The 19,604-nt window shown below is 40.4% G+C and overlaps 1 protein-coding gene across 2 annotated transcripts in view; it reads right to left on the reverse strand.

Annotated features, from left to right (window-relative positions):
• LOC138740503 (exocyst complex component 1-like) overlaps positions 1 to 19,604 on the reverse strand; it is a 51,527-nt gene that overhangs the window by 21,675 nt on the left and 10,248 nt on the right. For both annotated transcript variants that reach the window (XM_069893243.1, XM_069893244.1), the window contains 5 exons: positions 15,774 to 15,973; positions 13,148 to 13,375; positions 9,115 to 9,247; positions 4,347 to 4,456; positions 1,214 to 1,363 (listed from right to left, as the gene is read on the reverse strand). In XM_069893243.1, the coding sequence (XP_069749344.1) occupies positions 1,214 to 1,363; positions 4,347 to 4,456; positions 9,115 to 9,247; positions 13,148 to 13,375; positions 15,774 to 15,973 (821 nt within the window). The remainder of the gene's footprint in view (positions 1 to 1,213; positions 1,364 to 4,346; positions 4,457 to 9,114; positions 9,248 to 13,147; positions 13,376 to 15,773; positions 15,974 to 19,604) is intronic.

A 19,604-nucleotide genomic window follows, 5' to 3' on the forward strand; every position in this document is an offset into this window, starting at 1 on the left:
TGCAGCCGCTGCAACCGCGTCTGCCTGTCCCGCATCGGACTTGTCAGCCACAAACGAGCCTGCAGCTGACGTGGACTTTTTACCCCCTCCATAAATCTTCGTCCGCGAGGCCAAGCCAAAGAAATAAAAAGAATCTTTATCATCAGATAAAGTTTGAGAATAATTACATTATCATGCAATTAACACTTCAGTAACTGGAATGGGTAAACTATAATGGTTTTAAATGTTCACATAATTGGTAAGTCGAGCAGCTTCATTCCACTCATTTCGAAGATTGGTTTCTCAGAAGATTCCTATTTTTCATAAGTTCAGGTCTTGGAAGTTTGTAGTTTGTGTCTGATTTCAAATAGTACTAATTGAATTACCTTGATGTCACTTATTTTCAATCACAGACTCTAGCATCATGTACTTACCTTCTTTCAGTTTTAAAAGAGACATTAATGTGTTCATTACTACAATAAAATCCCTGGTATCTGGCACCTACAGGATCGTGGATGCCAGTTCTGTGAATTTTCCAGTTGTCTGAGACACACTCTTTCAATGACTAACTAATACACCTACATTAAGAATAAACAATTTGAAAGACAAAAGATAGTGCAAAATGTAAAGTAATTTGAAAAAAAATTATGTAATGTTCACTTTAAGCAGACAATTTCCACAACTTACAACATTTAAATTCAAACCCTGGTTGCTGGTGGGGTTACACCGTTGCACTAACATTGTCATAATTACCACCCTCCCCCACCGAAGTTAACAGATAAAGCCTTACTAATATATAATTAATACTAATAAAGTCTCTTACTAGGCAGGGAGAGGGAAAAACGTTGGGAGGGTTGCCCTGGCAGGGAGCAGCATTGGATGGTTCTTCATCCTGGGCACCGTCATTCTATTCAAACACAACTTTTTTGAAACTTTATTCAAACAACTGCTGCGGGCAGGGCATGACCAGAGAGCATGCCGGCTCCCATCTTCACCAAGCGGTTGTGTCTCGCATCGGAGATCATTTTACAATTTTAAACTTTTATTTAAATTTTTACTCTATTTATTTATTTCCTAGATTTTTTTGCCAGTTGGTTGGATTGTTGGATACTTGAATTCTGGATAACAAAGGTCAATGTCATATAAATAAGGAAAGTAATTATGACGAATACACAATTTGTTGGCTTTCACAACATATAGACCGACCACATATTCGACAAGCAAGTAAACATACCTTTGACAAATCATTGAAAATAACAGGGTTGCTGCTTTTTAGCCAAGCCATTAAAGGATTATATGGCAACAATTCATCATGATAAAATTTGTGTTTGGGGAAGATCAGTTCTCCAGTCTGCTGCATTAAGCTAACACTTGAGTCATTTCCCTAAAAGCAAATAAAAAGTCTTCAGAATATTTACCCAAAGAAACAAAATCACTCTATTCCCCTTGCTAAAATGAACAAATACTTAAGCAAAAACTTCTGAGCAGCACACAAGAAAAGAGACATTTCATTTAGTTAATTTGGATTGTTAATATGCATGAAAGTTAATGGTTTCAGCCTCAAATCCATTTGTGGAACAATTTGGTTGATTTTGACCACAAAATCTAACTTCAGCATACGACCTCCAGGGAAAAAAAAATCACGGGGTCTGATCAAGAGCAACAGTCAATAATCAATGCTGTTAACTTTCTGCAGATTAGACATTTGTGGTAAATTCACAAGGTTTAGCCACTAAGTAGGTTGATAAGGGCTGCTAATTGATTCACAGATTAAGAAGGATCTGTCGCGGCGGCTACACTGCTCCTGCAATAACACACGCAACCAGACGGGTTGAGCTCAGTGAGCAGACTAGTTTATTGCAGGCTGCTGGGCTGCACTTATACTCCCAGCCCGGACCTGGCTGAGAACTGCGCTGGAGGGCACTGACGTCATCCGGGCGTCTCGTGGTCCCCAAGCGCGTTTCTGAGCCCCGAGCTGGAAGGAAGGGAAACCCCCGACGGCGGCATTTCGGCCGGCTGCCTCGCCACATGGCTTACAAGCAGGGCCGGTTCGTCTGCCTTGTGGTGAGCCGCCACAGATCCAGATTTAACATTGATACTTGCTGATTTTAACTGGCTGGGGAATTAATATGGTGTTTAGCAATACTCAATAAGATCACACTTAAAAATTAAAGCTCATATAGATGAATAAAAGTTCTCCAGGAGGAGAAAAATGGTAGATTATTTGATTTAAAAAGACATTCTTACACTTTTATGCATGAAAGAAACATTGTTAACATAACTAATGCATATTGTTACAATAAATATGATATAAAAAGAACATGCCAAATCACAATACAGGTATACCCCGCTTTATGAATTCTCATTTTATGCAAATTCACTTTTATGAAGAAACCTGTGTTCACTTTTACGAAAAAGCAGCCGGTGGGGCTGTCACAGGGCAGAGGGTGGGGCTGTCAGAACTTGCTGTCTTCACGATTCTGGTAAGTGAAACTACACTGTACGTACAGTACTTCTACTTTATATAGGGTGTGCATTTATCATCATTCCTACTTTTACTATATGTGTTATTTTAGGTTTTATGTGTTATTTGGTATGATTTGGTGGGTTATTTTCTGATTCTGGGAACACAAACACTTTTCGCCATATAAATTAATGGTAAATACTTTGCTTTACGCCATTTCAGCTTACAAAAGATTTCACAGGAATGCTCTGCTTTCAGATAGTGGGGTATACCTGTACCAGAATGCAGGGTAATGACCATTGCTAAGAGTCTAACTGTCTACAATCAATATTCATGGATCACAAATGTTAAGCCCTTCTACATCAACATCTAAAGAGTCACTATTGAAAAGAAACTCATCTGGACCAGTACATGGACAGTGTGGCATTTGGACCCTTCTAAAGTCTACAGTCTTTTCTTACCTGCAAGGCACTTATCAAGAATATGATGGTATACTCTCCATTTGACTGGACTTGACAAGCAACTCTTGATATTTGACACCATGCAAGGCAAAGTGGGCTTGCTGGATTATTCACACTAAATATTGACGCCTTCTACTAGTGGTGCACTATAACTGCGGTGCAGATCATTTACAAACAACACTAAATTACTCATCCAGGCTTCTTCAACAGCACCTCCCAAATTGGCCTCTATCAGTGAGAAAAAGGCAGCATGGGAAAACTCGTATCCATGTCACCAATTACTTTGACTTGAAAAGGTATCATCTTTCATCATAATTGAGTTTAAATTTTGGAACTCAGTCCCAACAGAACATTGGTACTTTTACCAATATAAAAAAGTTCAGTGGTGCACCACCATCTTTTCAAGGGCAAATAAGAACAGACAAGCTTTGCCTGCCAGTAATGTCTAAATACTGAAAAAAAACTTTGATTCACTTTATCTGTGGAATAATACACGATATATTTAAGTAAAAAGCAATAACTTCCAAGCAAGGTTAGCGGCATTTAGCGCGGTTACTTGCTGAAACTTTGTGACTCATGATTTAATATCCTTTAAGCAAAAAGAACCTGCCTGCCATTTCTTACCACATTACATTCCATTTATCGGAACAAAGATCCGCTGTGGGGGAAAAAAAAACATACAATTTTAATTTAGCTACAATAATTTAAGTGGATTTAATTTAGACCATTCCAGTATTCTGTTTTTGTATTTTTAAATGATTTTAAGAATTTTGAAAAACTTAATTGTATGTTTCATCGTCAATTGGTATTGAAGGTTTGTTAATGTTACCATTCAATCCCTTTAACAGCCGAACGCCCAAGGACACAGCTTAACTGACTATAAAACCAATTTTGAGGATAGGCTCACAACTAATAAATGAAAAAGTGCAGCAATGGACTTGAAGAAACTTGTACTAGGTGACCTACTCCAGGTTAACGGTGGGTTTAGTGAACATGTATTTGAACGTGCAAGTAGCGAGCACCTCAGCTGAAATTCTGGGCCAATGCCATAAACCAGGAACAAACTGATAGTGACCACCTAATTTCAACAATTTCAAAAAGTTAAAAATGCCATGTGGATAATAAAATAAGTCAACATTTAGATTGCAGATTATTGTCCATTCAATTACTATTTACCCAGCAAAAAAATCTAAAGGATTGTCAAAATCAAATTATAATCAGCTGACATACACATCGTTCTCTATTCAGTTTAATTAATAAGGCATGACTTTCAATGCATCTAGCTTCAGTTTATCAAAATATTAAGAAAACTGTAATAAACAGGAATAAGGTCATTACATACAGTACTTAAAACTTTCCTATACATATCCAAGCAAGCTTTATGATTTTTCTGATCTTATTAATTGCAATAAATAGCTCTCTTTATGAACTATTGTTCTTACCTGCAGCACAAACATATTGTTAATGTGACGTATGAATCGAGATTCAAATAGTTGTCGCAAATTCTCAAACTTTATTAATTGTTCTACAACACTTTGCAGTTTCCGATGGCCTAATATAATCAAAATGTGAAGAGTAATTCAAGTTAATATTATCAGCTAAGTTTACAGATAATAGGACTATGTTTCACCTGGCCAAATCACATTCCTCACGTGGCCATGGCTGAAAGAAGTCCACAGCTGGGAACTAAATATCCATGGATACACAGTGTATCTGAAGGATGAGAAGATAGGCAGAGGGGCTGGGTTGATTCTGCTGGTTAAAGGTGGAATTGAATTTTTGGAAAGTGGAGACATGGAATTCAATCTTTGGAGAGAGAAGATATAGAATTCCTGTGGGTAAAATTAAGAAACTGTAAGCGTATACAAGTCTCTAGAAAGTAGCCAGGATATCACGTGCAAACTACAGAGGGAGATAGAGAAGGCATATGAAAAGGGCAATGTTACAATAGTCATGGGGAATTTCAATATGCAGGCTGATTGGGAAAACCAGGTCGTTGCTGGATCCCAAGAGAAGGAATTTATAGAATGCCTTCAGGATGGCTTCTTAGAAGAGTGTGGCTGAGCCAACCAGGGAAATACTGGATTGAACCAGTTGATAAGGGAGCTGAAGGTAAGGAAACCCTGAGGAGGCATTTGCCCTGCAGTTTGAGGAGAAACAAAAATCAGTTTGTCCATATACCAGTGGAATAAAGGGGATTACAGAGGTATAAGAGAGGAATTGGCCAAAGTTGATTGGAAAGGTACACTAGCGGACGGCAGTGCAACAACGGTGGGAGTTTCTGCAAGAAATAAGGAAGGAATGTTCCAAAAGAGAAGAAATATTTGAATGGAAAAATGACACAACTGTGGCTGACAAGAGAAGTCAAAGCCAAAGTAAAAGCAAAAGGAAGGGCAGACAAGGAAGCAAAAATTAATGGAACGGTAGAGGACTGGGAAACTTTTAAAAGCACACAGAAGGCAACTAAGGTTATTAAGAAGGAAAAGATGAACTTTGAAAGAAAGCCAGCAAATAATCAAAAGGGATACTAAAAGCTTTTAAAATATATTAAGAGTGAAAAAAAAGAGGCAGCTGTAGATATAGGACCGATAGAAAATAACACTGGAGAAATTGTAATGGGAGACAAGGAGATGGCGGAGGAAATGAATGAGTGTTTTATATTGTGCAAGAGATTAGGAGTAGATCTGACTTTCAAAAGTATAAGGGAAGAGAGATGAGTGCAGTCACAATCACCAAAGAGAAGGTGTTTGGTAAGCTGAATGGTCTAAGGGTAGATAAGTTTCCCAGATCAGATGGAATGTACCCTCGGATTCTGAAAAAAGTAGTTGTAGAGATGTGGAGGCATTAGAAATGATCTTCCAAGAATCAATAGATTTTGGCATGGTTCTGAAGACAGGAAAATTGCAAAGCCCACCCTGCCATTTAAAAAGGGAGGGAGGGAGCAAAAATGAAATTATGGACCTATTAGTCAAACATCAGTGGTTGGGAAGGTGTTGGAGTCAATTGACAAGGATGAAGTTATATAGTACCCTGAGGTTCATGACAAGATAGGGTAAAGTCAGCATGGTCTCCTTAAGGGAAAATCTTCTTTGACAAACCTACTGCAATTTTTTAAGGAAACCACAAGCAGGCTAAACAAAGGACATGCAGAGGATGTTGTTTATTTGGACTTTCAAAAGGCTTCTGACAAGGTGTTGGACATGAGGCTGCTTAAAAAGAAGAGAGTCCATGGAATTACAGGAAAAATATTTAGCATGGGTAGAACATTGGCTGATTGGCAGGAAATAGAAAGTGGGAATAAAATCCTGTTCACTTGGCTCCCGCTTTCCAGTGGTGCTCCACAGATGTTGGTGTTGGGACAGTTCTTTTTACATTGTATGTTATTGATTTGGATTGTGGAATAAATGGCTTTGTGGCTAAGTTTGCAGAAGATACGAAGATAGGTGGAGGGGGCAGGTATTGCGGAGGAAATGTAGAGGCTGCAGAGATGTTTAGATAGATTAGGAGAATGGGCGAAGTGGCAAATGAAATATAATGTTGGCAAATGTCTGGTCATGCACTTTGGTAGAAGGAGTAAAAGGGCAGAATATTATTTGGTTGGGAAGAAAATTCAAAGGCACAAAGGGATTTGGGGGTTCTCGTGCAGGATACCCTAAAGGTTAACTTCCAGGTTGAGTTGGTGGTGAAGAAGGCAAATGCAATGTTGGCATTTATATCCAGAGGAATAGGATTTCACAGTAGGTTTATGGTGTCGAGGCTTTTATGAGGCACTGATGAGGCCTCACTTGAAACGCAAGGTAGTTTTGGCCTCCTTATTTAAGAAAGAAATGTGCTGTCATTGGAGAGGATTCAGAGAAGATTCATAAGATTGATTCATGGAATAAAGGGGGACCTCAAAGAAGGATTTTGAATGTTGAAAGGCCTAGATAGAGTGGATGTGGCAAAATTGTTTCCCATGGTAGGGAAGTTTAGGGCAAGAAGGTGCAACTTCAGGATTGATGGAGTCCCATTTAAAGCAGAGATGTAGAGGAATTTCTATAGCCAGGGAGTGGTGAACCTCTGGAATAATTTGCTACCATGGACAGCTGTAGAGGTCGTTGTTGGAGACTGATAGGTATCTGGAGTCAGGGAGAAGGCACGGGAGTTGGGCTGAGCGAGAGAGTGGATTAATTCATGATGGAATCAGAGAGGAATAAATGGGTCGAATGGCCTATTTCTGCTTCTATATCTTATGCTCTCATAAATTTCATTCCTAGGTGAAACTACAACATCAGTACAGTTTTGCGATCACAAAGCTCTAATCAAATTTAGCCTCACTGTTACATCATTGTTGCAAAGTTCAGAAATCTACAAGCAACAACTAAGCATTGGGCAATTTCTGAGCTCAAGACTTCATTACTTGGTGTGAATGAATCGAGCTAACCCATTACAAGTGCTTCACTGGCAGTTTTCTCACACATCCTCCACTGGTAAAAGCACAATTCTGGCACAAAATCTTTTCACTTATTTCACCAATTTACCAGCTTTATGCTCCAAGGCTTTTGTCCCAACGAAAAGTTGAATGCCAAATTGTACTTTTCTCATTTTGAATGTCATCACACACCTAACTTCTTTTGACAAGTGCTCATTGAAAATCTTAATGCAATGTAAAGACCTGTGTTAAGAACCAGTATTATATTTTTTAATGTTATTTCTAACATAGACTCAGGGAAATAATTACTGTCACATCATTTTGAATTGTATTATTTTAGAACTCGTATTTTACATGTACAAAATAGTAATTAAATCATCAATGCTATGTTCTGGTTGACAGTAGTCGGCAATGATTATACTATCGATACAAGAAGGGAAATAATTAACACAACTTGGATTTCCAAACATCCTGGAGAATGTGGGAGGGTTTGCAGTAAAATCAATTCATACCACAGTTGCTGCCTTATCTGGACAATAGTTCCATCATTTATTTTGTTCTTATAAAATCAACTGCTTGATAATTCCAATAAAATTATACAACAATGGAGATACAAGAGACTGCCAATACTAGAATCTGGAGCAGAAAAACAAACTTAGACTGGCAAATAAGAAAAATCACCAAACGGCTCAGTAATTTTGAATTAATTTTCCACTAGTTTTTTCCCCATTTTTAATGTTAGTTTATCTCAAGTCATGACAAAGTCCCCAATCTTCTGATACATTCAATCATCAGTATATCAACAAGTATATTCATTATCCATGTGATGGATGATAGGGAGCAGACTATTTGGGCTGGTATGGTGAGTGGCGTGGTTAGCACACCTTTACAGTGCCAAAACCCAAATTGGAATCCAGTGTTGTAAGGGGTTTGTACATTCTCCCCAAGTCCGTGTGAGCTTCCTCCGAGCACTCCGGTTCCTCCCACATTGCAACAGATGTACGGGGATAATAGGTTAATTGGTTAAATGGGTGTATTTGGGCAGCACAGACTTGTGGGCCAGAAGGCCCGTTTATATTACCATGCTAATACATTTAAATAAAAAAAATAACTATGATTAACATCACTTTAAAGGCCAGCTGGGTTTCCATTTTATATTCACTCTTTTTTTTGGTTTTGATGCCACTTTTTCCTCACCTTAGTACCCTGGCATCTCAAATAAATTTAGCATATCTCTTGTTGCCTGATCATGATCATTTAACTTCAGACATATCAGGCACTTTTGTATCTTGCATTCAATTTTAAAACAGAGTGAGGGATGGAGACTGCAGGAACTTCCAATTAATCATCAAAAGACTGTATATCTATCGATAGCCTTTAATTACTCTAAGGCTGCTTTCTCAACCTGGTCAAATGCATTCTCCTTGTATTTTTGGTTGCTTTTAAAATATACTTAAAAGTTAATAGAAACATCCTTACTTTAGGTGCCATATACACTTTTACTAGTTCCAGAAAGATATTAAGAAGTAAGAATGGGGATCTTTCACGACCACAGAAAGTTCCAAAGCATTTCAAATTCACTTTTAATGCAAGTTCAAAATGTCAGTCATTTTATTGACTCATGTATATTTCAGTGACCCCAAGCAGTTGAACATCTCTATATCCCCTCCTCTCAAAGTTAACCTTTTCTTGAAATATATACCAAACTAGATCGTTTGTATTTATGGGGCTTAGACATTCATTAAATCTAAGGGACACAAGCTGCATAAAGGAAAGCAGAAAAGTTAAATAGAATATACCTGGCAATAACCTAATGTTCATACAATTATTTAAAGCTTCAACAGCAGCAATGCAGGGCTGTAGGCTCTCAGGTATGGAAAGATCAGCATTTCTCAAAACCTCCTGATGTGGTTCAGCAAGGTCCAACTTGTCCTATTACAACAACAAACACAAAAAAACCAAACAGGATATTACCATTTAAATTTTGAGCTAAAATATTTTAAGCTTGGACAAATGTTCATTGTGTTATAACAAAAGGGGAGAGAAGGATTTGTAGTATCTCAAAATGTATCAAAGAAAAGGAAAAATCTTCTGTGCTAGCAACCCTGCAAGCAGAAAGCAGATGTATCTTCTTCATAAAAGTGCTGGAGAAACTCAGCAGATCACAAAGCATCCAAAGGAAGTAAAAGGCAATCCTTCGACGTGAAAGTGGAATAACAGGTAGACAGCTGAATAAAAAGGTGGGGGAGGGGGATGTATGGGAGGAGGGAGGAGTGGGAGGAACACAGGCTAACAAGCAAGAGGTAATAGGTGGATACAGATGGGAGAGGAGAAGAGAAAGAAGATGTGATTGGATAGAGGGCAGAGGGTTAAGAAAGGCTGTTCTCTGATAGGTGTTGGGGAACTGAAGAAAAGAGACAGAGGCGATAGTGAATGAGAGAGGCTGGTGGAGGGGCTTAATTGAAATTGAAGTCAAAATTGAGATTGTCTGATTAGAGACTGCTAAGATGGAATACAAGACGTTGTTCCTCCAATTTGTGAGTGGACTCAATTTGGCAGTACACAAACCCATAGACAGAAATGCCTGTGGCAAAGGTGTGCATAATTAAAATGGTTTGCTACTGGGAGGTACTTTCTGATGCAGCGAACAAAGTTAAGGTGCTCATCAAACAATCTCCCTTTCTGCGTCTAGTCTCCCAGATCTAGAGGGTCCTTAAGAGAGTCACGAGAATGGTGGTGAGGGAGGAGGTGTATGTGCAAGTATAACACTTTTTGCAGTCACGATGGACAGATGTTCAAATACCAAGGGGGCAATCAGTGGGAAGGGATGAGTGGACGAGTGAATCATGAAAGGTGTGATCTCTATAGAGAGGGGAGGTGAAGATGTGTCTGGTGGTGGGATCCTGTTGTAGGTAGCAGAAATTGTGGAGAATAATCTATCCGCTGCAAAAGCAAGTCTAGTGTATTGCTCTAGACACCAGCATCTACAGATTTTGTTTACCTCAGTTTATGCTCTCCCCATAACTCTTAAAATTGCTAATATATGTATGACAATAGTGTTGGGAGAATTTAATTTGAAATAAAGTCTCCATTTTGGGAGACAAGCTGGCCACCAACATAAACTACAAAGCCTCCAATTCCCACAACTACTTAGACTACTCCTCCTCATACCATGTACCCTGCAAGGATTCCATCCCCTTCTCCATCTCCGCCACATCTGTTCCCAGGGTGAGGTCTTCCAGTATAGATCTTCCGAAATGTCTGCCTTCTTCCACAAACATGGCTTCCCCTCCACCAACTCAGCACTCACCTGCATCACCCGCTCATCTGCCCTGGCCCTCTCTGCCCCCAGATGCAACAAACCTAGAACCTCCCTCATCCTCACCTACCACCCTACCAGCCTCCGCATCCAACAGAATTTCCAGCACTTTTTCCTTCTCCTCCCCTCTTGGCCTTCTGCAGGATCTGCTCCCTCCGTGATTCCCTCGTGCACTCATCCCTCCTTACCCATCGCACCCCTGTGCCCGCAGGAGGTGCCACACTTGCAGCCACACCCCCTCCCTCACCACAGTCCGGGCCCAAATCAGACCTTTCAAGTGAAGCAACACTTCACTTGTACATCCAAAGAACTTATTTACTGCATCTGGTGCACTTTTTGTGGCATTCTCTACATCGGAGAGACTGGTCACAGACTGGGAGATTGCTTCTCTCAGCACTTCCGCTCCGTTCGCAACCACAGTGACCTCCCAGTGGCCATCCATTTCAGTTCTGAGTCACACTCCCGCACTCACATGGCTGCGCATGACCTTGTGTACTATCCCTCCCTGACCGCCCACAGATTGGATAAACAACACCTTATTTTCTGTCTGGACACCCTCCAGCCAGATAGCATAAACACTGACTTCCACTAAACCTGATTGCCTTTTCTTTCCCTTCCCCCTTTTCCTGTCTTTCCAGTCCTCCCTCCTCCCCCTCATTGCTGCTGTTCCCTCCCTTCTTTCTCCACATCATCTCCTGTCTCTGCCACTCTCTCCCCGCCACCCCCCCCCCCCCCACTCTTTTGTTTGGATGCTTGCCAGCATGTTCTCATACTTAGATATAGGGCTCAAGCCCAAAATGTCGGTTCTGAAGCTTTATCTTTGTTGCATAAAGGACACTTTGACCTGCTGAGCTTCTCCAGCATATTGTGCTTTTTTTCAGAATGTTGTGATTTACATTTGAAATAAAAATATTGTTTAATTTGTTAAGGTTTACTTCATCAATTGTTTTCCACATATAGGTTCACTACCTATTCTCATGACACTGCTAAATACTTAATGTTGTTGCCAAGGTGCTTACTTAATTATTTCACTTTACAACAAAATACTGTATACTGACCTATGGACCTTTATATTAATCACAAAATGGAGATCAAATATCTCAGTAATACTGAGATTTGCTCCTAATGAACCAATCAAAAATACAAAAAATGAAATCAAGACAAATCTTAAATTGTAGATGAGTTCCAAGTGACATTGTAATTTGAAGTACAGGTCGAGTACCTCTTATCTGAAGATCCAAAAACTGAAAAGATCGAAAAACTGGATTTTTTTTTAAGCGCCCACATGACATCACAAGTGAAAAAAATTCAACACCTGACTTGTCCATGTGGGGCTCTGACACTTTTTTGGTGCCAGTTTGATTACAACAGTAAAAAGACCAAAATCTTTGCTTCTGGTCAAAAAGATGCCAGATGGAGTTGGGTCCATCTTCAACATAGGCTGCAGATGGAGGTGCTGACGGCGACTCCATTCTCAACATCAGGTGCGGTGCTGTCCGCATCAAAAAAGTTGCCAAGGGCTCCTGGGCAGGAGCCGGGACCTCGGGTTCCCAGGAAGGAGATGGGACTATAGTCAGGGACCGCTGCTGGCGGTGGGGAGGTGTTGGGGACTGGCGACTGCGGCAGTGGGGAGGTAGTCAGGGATGTGGACTTCTTTTGTAAGCAGAGATCAGGGGTTTTATTTGGTAAGTACTAAACATTATTTCATGTGAATTTTCCATTTGTGCTGTCATGTCGGCGCTCAAAAAGGCTGCTGTTGTTTGTTGTCGCTGTTTAACTACCGATATAGGTATTCTGCAGATGCTAATGTGCTGCTTAGTTCCGTTGATCAAAAATCCAAAAAAAGCCTGAAAAATGTCTAGTCCCAAGCATTTTGGATACGGGGTACTCGACCTGTACTACAATTACGTGCAAATTGGAGAAATAGGTTCCTCTCTCTCAGGCTAAATGGAGTTTGTGCAAATTGAGACTAATTAGTTTCAAATGTTTTCTATAGAACAGTACAGCACAGAAAACAGGCCATTGGGCCCTTCTAGTCTGTGCGACCATTATTCTGCGAGTCCCATTGATCTGCTCCCATTCCATAACCCTCCAGACCTCTCCCATCCATGTATCTATCCAATTTATTCTTAAGACTTAAGATCGAGTCAGCATTCACATCAGATGGCAGATCATTCCACACTCCCACCACTCTCTGAGTGAAAAACTTTCCACTAATTTTCCCCCTAAACGTTTCCCCCTTCAGTTTAAAACTATGACATCGCGTATTTATTTCCTCCAATTTATGTGGAAAAATGATTTCAAATGTATGATTTCTTTTCTTTCGAATCAGTTATCCTTTCTGTGAAAGTATTTGAGGTATCACTCATGCAGAATGGAGCAGTGTAGATATTCTGACATATTTCATTCTTTTGGGTTTGTTAATGACTTTGAAATACTTCAAAAGAAATATGTAAATGACCATATTGTGTAGTCTTTATTGACCCACCTACAACTTAATATAGTTTGCTTACCACAAGAAAAAGAACTTCTTCTAAAAGTTTTTGTTGGTTGCAATCAATGACTTGTAATTGATAATTGCTCTGGTGAATGTGATCCATCTGTTCTTTAACGCTCTGCAGCAGTTCCTCATAGGTCTGAAGGGTCTGCTCAATGTTCGTTACTTCAACAAGACTCACATCGATCAACTCCATCAGTTCAGTGACTTGCTTCTCAGATGCAATGATTGATCGGATGTTTGCCTGAAGGATAAACGAGAACCTAAATAATCCATGGTATACACTGTAACCAAGCAACATCTCTTACAAGCTTCTGCGGATTAAAAACGTGCAATTATCCATTCCTTTTACTACACAATTTAGTGATAAAGTGAATGATGATTAATGGATAAGATTTGCTGCACGTAAGAAATATTGTGCAGAGGGTTAAAAATCTGAAATTAAAACCCAATTGGCAAGTCATGCATTATTTTTTCAATTAGAGAAATAACATTTTACAAGTAAATAAAAAGTAAAAACACAAGCATAAAAAGGAAATCTGTGTTAGGGCAGATTGCAGGAGAGAATAAATAAATGGCTAGTTTCAGGAAAAAGATGAGACAACATCAGCAATGTCCGTGCACTGTGACCGAATAGCCGTGGCCAAACTGAGTAGAACCCTATCCAAGGTGAACCCATACAAAGCAGCAGGTCCAGACCACGTACCTGCTGGAGTACTGAAGGAGAGCGCAGACCAATTAACGGAAGTCTTTATGGACATCTTCAGTACTTCATTGCGGCAGACCATCACCCTGCAGGGTTCAAGGCAGCCACCATCATCCTGGTACCAAAGAGGCCTCAAAAACTATCATCCTGCGGCAATGACCTCTACTATTATGAAATGGAGTCCACCTAATTAGTAATCGATCCTGGACACACATCTCCTCATTTATCTTGAATGTGCAACAGTGACTGCACTTCCTGTGAAAACTGAAGCAGCAAGGCTAATCATGTCAATCTTCTACAGGAGATAAATCAAAAGAGTGTCCTGGCCAGCTGCAGAGAAATGGATCAGAGGTCAATTCACAGGACCATAAGAGTGGCAGAAAGGATCATTGGGATCTATCTCCCTCTTCCCCTCCCCCTCCAACCCATTGACGTGATCTACTTGGATCATTGTCTGGAGGGTATGCACAATTATTGAGGACTCCTACCACCCCATACACAGCATCTTCCGGCTACTCCCATTGGGAAAGAGATCCAGGAGGATCAGAGCCAGCACCACCAAGGCTGAGAAACAGCTTCTACCCACGGGCAGCGAGAATGCTAAACAGCCAAAGGAACAGCTCACACTGTCCATCTAAGAGTCTCTTATCCATGAAACAGTATTTATTTATGTATATGAATATTTGTCATGCATAGGTATTGTTTGTATGTGTGATGTCTGGTTGTGTGTTTGCATGTTTTAAACTGAAGACTAGAGAGCACTGTTCCACTGTACTAGTGCAATCAGATGATAATAAACTGACTTGATTTGATAATGATTGTAACATTAACAGTGTAGAAAGAGCCAACAGTCAGAATGAAGTGAAGCCAAGATGAAAGAGTCAAACTTTTAGAAGCCCAGTAATTGAAAGCTAAAAATAAAATAAAAACATGGAAAGATGAAGGCTGAAAGATGGGACAACTGTTTCTGAAAAATGTTTCTTCACCCAGTACATACATACAATATATAGTTCAGAAGCCCAGGATCATACTTACACACTGAAAATATATTATTGAATAAGACAGTGTATGTCATCAGTATTCTACTTTTCAAAGCCATTACATATTTTATTTTTACTAACAGTAACTAGTTTTCCAATATGGTACAGGTACACGATCCTTTATCTGGACACCTAAAATCCGGAAAGCTCCAAAATCCAGCAGGTGGGGACCGGCAGTTAGGGGAGGTGGCCGAGGTACCACGGTTAGGGGAGGCGGCTGGGCGTCGAGGGACGGGCGGTCGGGGGAGGTGGGCGAGGGACGGGCGGTCGGGGGAGGCGGCCGAGTGACCGGCGGTCGGGGGAGTCGTCCGGGAGACTGTGGTTGGGGGAGACGGCTGAGGGAGGGGTGGTCGGGGGAGGCGTCTGGGCGGCCGAGGGACCACGGTTGGGGGAGATGTCCGAGGGAGACAGCCGTTGGGGGAGACCGCTGGGCAACTAGAAGGGGGTGGGGGTGGATAGGCAGCACAATTCGGGTGGGCTTTCCGAAATCCGGAAAAATCCAAAATTCAGAACACACTGTCCCCCAAGGGTTCTGGATAAAGGATCGTGTACCTGTACAATTATAGAAAATAACAACTTTCTGAATAACAGAACTGAGTGAACACGTTTTACTCATCAGGAAATACACATGGGATCCATAATGGAATTTGGATTTTGCTGCATTTTACAGAATATAACACCGTATCAGCTTTCACAATTCTGAAGGTAAGAGTTATTCAATCAAACATCCAAGTAGTAATTCAGCCACCAAGATGCACAAAGAAGACTAATAAATGAAATAGTGCACATCTCTCTAGGATGAACCAAGTTACAGAAAGCTAAATAAACACTAAACCTGGATGGAACATTCAACAAGTACATTAGGAATTTCAAATAGATTTCTTTTCAAAGAATACCTCATCTAATACATGGAGATCTTTGCTCATCTTCTCTGCAAAAGCTTCAGAATTAGAAATAGACTGGTCAAACTGTTCCATTATGTTTTCAACATCAAATGCCTCTTTTGGTGAGAGTACTTGATAAACACTAGTTTCTTCTTCATCCTCCACATCCACAGGTTCACTTCTTCGCTCTTTTTCTAGAGGATGTAGACACTCTGAAATCCAATGACTTTATTATATTTTGTTTATTTGAAAAAAAAGCCATCCAAAACATCTTTCATTCAAATTGATGACTGCAATTTTCACATGGTAAATCTTTAAACATATTTCAGAGAGAGAGAAGCAAAATTACGGGGAAAGTTCAACAATGAATAGATACCAAATATGTCGACGTATTGTATGGTCCGCAACTTAAAAATGTCACCTCAAAATTCAGGGGCCATCTTGTATGCAGAGTACAAAATCTGAACCTTGACAGCAAAGTCTCAACACCACTGCCATCTCTCTCTCCCCCTTCATATCTTATCCACATCCCGCCAGCTCTGGCTCAGGGGTCCTGGTCAGGCCCAAGGCGCTCTCTACCACCTTGCTTGTTCTGATAATGTGGCTCACCTCCACTCAATGGTGAAAGCGAAAAAAGAGGAAGCTTAGTTGCAGACGTGACATTTACAATAACCAAGTGCCCCATTTCCAGCTCATCTCCATTCTGGGAGCCTCTCAGATTGTGTACACATTAAGGGGCATTGGCTGTTCAGCAGGGCAAACCATGGTCTTGGTACTTCTTTAATTTCATAGCATTGGGAAAAACATTAAAGTTCACTGCATCAGCCAATGACATCCATGAATAAGCCCAATCTTACACATGTCCTTGTGGAGTCCATGCATTCGTCCAACTGCTGTTGGGTTTGTACAGGCTTTAAACGGCCTGTTAAATGAGCTGAGTGGTTTATTTTAAAATATTTTAATAAAATTAAAACATTTTACAGGGTAATTTGGTATTAAAATATTGTGGCTGCATCACTCACTGGTCACTGGTAAGTATCAGACTTGAGGGGGGGGGGGGATTCGTGTTATACAGCATGTAGAACTCAAAAGCTACACTTTAGGTGGAAATTCCAATGACGTCCTATACAGAGTAATCCTATACGCCAGCATGTACATGTGTTAAGCGTTGCAAAGTTGGCTACAAGATAATAATTCATGATCATCTCCCACAGTGCTTTAAATTTGTTATTCAGAATTTTACCGTAACTACAGATTACAGCAAAAGAGCTAATATTGGCATAATGTCTTCATCTCCTCAGGATATCACAAAGTCCTTCTTGAGCAATGCACACGTTATAGACAGTCCCCAGGTTAAAAATGTTTGATTTACAAAAAAAGCCTGCAGTCACGTCCCAACAAGCTGACCGGAAATAGAATGGTGTCAACTTCTGGTTTGAGTGTGGTTGTCCCAATTTTAATAGTAATGACCAAAAATGTTACATTTTATTAGTACTGTGTCACCAACAGTCCCCACATTTGTCCTGCTGCCCCGCACTCCCCAACAGTCTGCCACCAGCCCCTACACTGATCACAGGGGGCGGGGGGGAGAAGCAGTGACATGTGCCATCATGATGCTCCGCAAAATACTATTACCTGTATTATTATGTTTCAGATGCTTTAGTGTATTGGGAACTGTCATATGCATATAAAGGTTTTTTATATGATTTGTGTGGGAGCTGATGGCGAACTGTCAGGGGAGGGCGGGGCAGTGTTGGTGACACAATACTAATAAAATGTAAAATGTTTGGTCATTACTATTAGAATTATGACAACCACACTCAAACTGGAAGTTGACACCATTCCGGTCAGCTTGTCAGTTCGTATATATTCACACACACTAAAATAAACATTTGACTAACTGATGCTAAATAAGGACCGTATATTCTGGTTCCGACTTAAATACAAACTCAGGTTAAAGACAAACTTTGGATGTCTGCCTGTACACATTGTGTAAAAGAGAAAAAATGTAAAAGAGAAAAAAAATGTTTTTTCAAATACATAAAGAGCAAAAGAGAGGCAAGAATGGAGAATAGATTGCTGGAAAATGACATTGGAGAAGTAGTGGAAAACAAAGAACATGGATGAACTGAAACAGTATTTTACATCAGTCTTTGAAGAAACCAATAACATGTCAGAATTTTAAGGGTCGGGGGCAGAAGTGAATGTAGTTGATATTACTTAGGAGAAGGTGCTTGGGAAGTTGAAGGGTGCGAAGCTGGATGTGTCATGGACGAGATGGACTACACTCAGTGTTCTGTGCGAGGATCTGATGGTATTAGTAGCAATCTTTCAAAAATCACTGGAGTCAGGAATGGTTCTAGAGTTCAGAGGCCTGGAGTTTGTAGCACTGAGGGAATAATGTATTGAAGGCCGAGCTGTAATCGATGAAGAGCAGTTATATGTATGAATTGCTGTTTTCAAGGTGATCCAGAACTGAGAGGAGAGCCAGTGTTTTTGCATCTACTTTGGAGCAATTTTGACGATCAGGTCCAGATCTTTGCTTAGGTACATGTTAATTCTGGCCCTGACCAGCGTCTCAAAGCATTTAATCACAGTAAGTAGTTGTTAAGGCAGCTCACACCACTCTTCTTGGCTACCAGGATGATTGATACCCTTTTGAAGCAGATGGGAACCTCTGACTACAGCAATGGGAGGCTGAAAATGTCTGTGAACACTCTGGCTAGTTGGTTGGCGCAGTTTCTCAGTATCCTGCCAGGATGCCTTGCAAGGGTTCATCCTCTTGAATGATGTTCTGATGTCACCCTCAGAGACACATATCTCAGGATCTTCAGCCTTTTCAGAGATTCTAGTAGGTACTGTTGGGTTCTTCTTCTCAAAGCGGGAATAGAAGATGTTCAGCTCATCGGGTAGTGAAGCATCACAGTCATCTATAGATTTTGCCCTTGCTTTGTAGGCTGTAATGGCCTGCACTCTCTGCCATAGCTGGCATGTATCTGTCTCTATCTTCCTCCGGAATTGCCATTTTGCTTCAGATGGCATTCTGCAGGTCATACCTGGACTTCCTGTAAAGATCCCGATTCCTGGCCTAAAACTCCTTTGTTATCACCCTCAGCAGTTTGTGAATTTTCTTATTCATCCAGGGCTTCTGGTTGGGGAACACCTGGTATATGCGCAAGGGCATACACTCATCCATGCAGGTCTTGATGAAGTCAGTGACACCTGTTGCATATTCATTCAACACAGAGCAGATAAGTATATCAATGTGGTGACCAATAACCATTTAAAAGGGATTGGCACATGGATGGGGTAAAACTATTAATCACTTTCAAGCAATCCTACTTTTATGAGAAGGAAACACTTCTGTATAAAAATAAACACAGAAATGATCTTGATTGTACAAACTGATGGAAGCCCATTCAGTACTCAGTACTAGCTTTGGCCAGTCCTATATTTAGTAGAAGAGGTCTTGCAGAGATAAATCAAACTATTTTTGTTGCTGTCAGGGGTACAGAAAATACTGGAGATATTCACTAAACCAAGCAGGTTTGTGACAGAGGTAACAGAGTTAACATTTCAGGTTGATGGTTTTAGAAAAGTGGGAAAGCAGGTTGCAGAGAAAGGGGAAATGATAGAGAGAATTAGAAAATGTCGAACACAGGGTGAAGACCAAAAGAATCCAGATGACACAAATATTTTGATGTTATCTAGAAAGGTCTGGGGTTTACAGTGGTCAATCTGGGTCAATTGCCCACTGGGTTTTAAAATCCCTTTTTCTGCAATAACCTTTCCCACACTCATCCACTCACCCAACACAACAAACTTTGAGCAATGTCAAGCTAC

The sequence above is a fragment of the Narcine bancroftii genome, chromosome 8 (assembly GCF_036971445.1).
Source record: "Narcine bancroftii isolate sNarBan1 chromosome 8, sNarBan1.hap1, whole genome shotgun sequence".
NCBI classification, from domain to species: Eukaryota; Metazoa; Chordata; class Chondrichthyes; order Torpediniformes; family Narcinidae; genus Narcine; species Narcine bancroftii.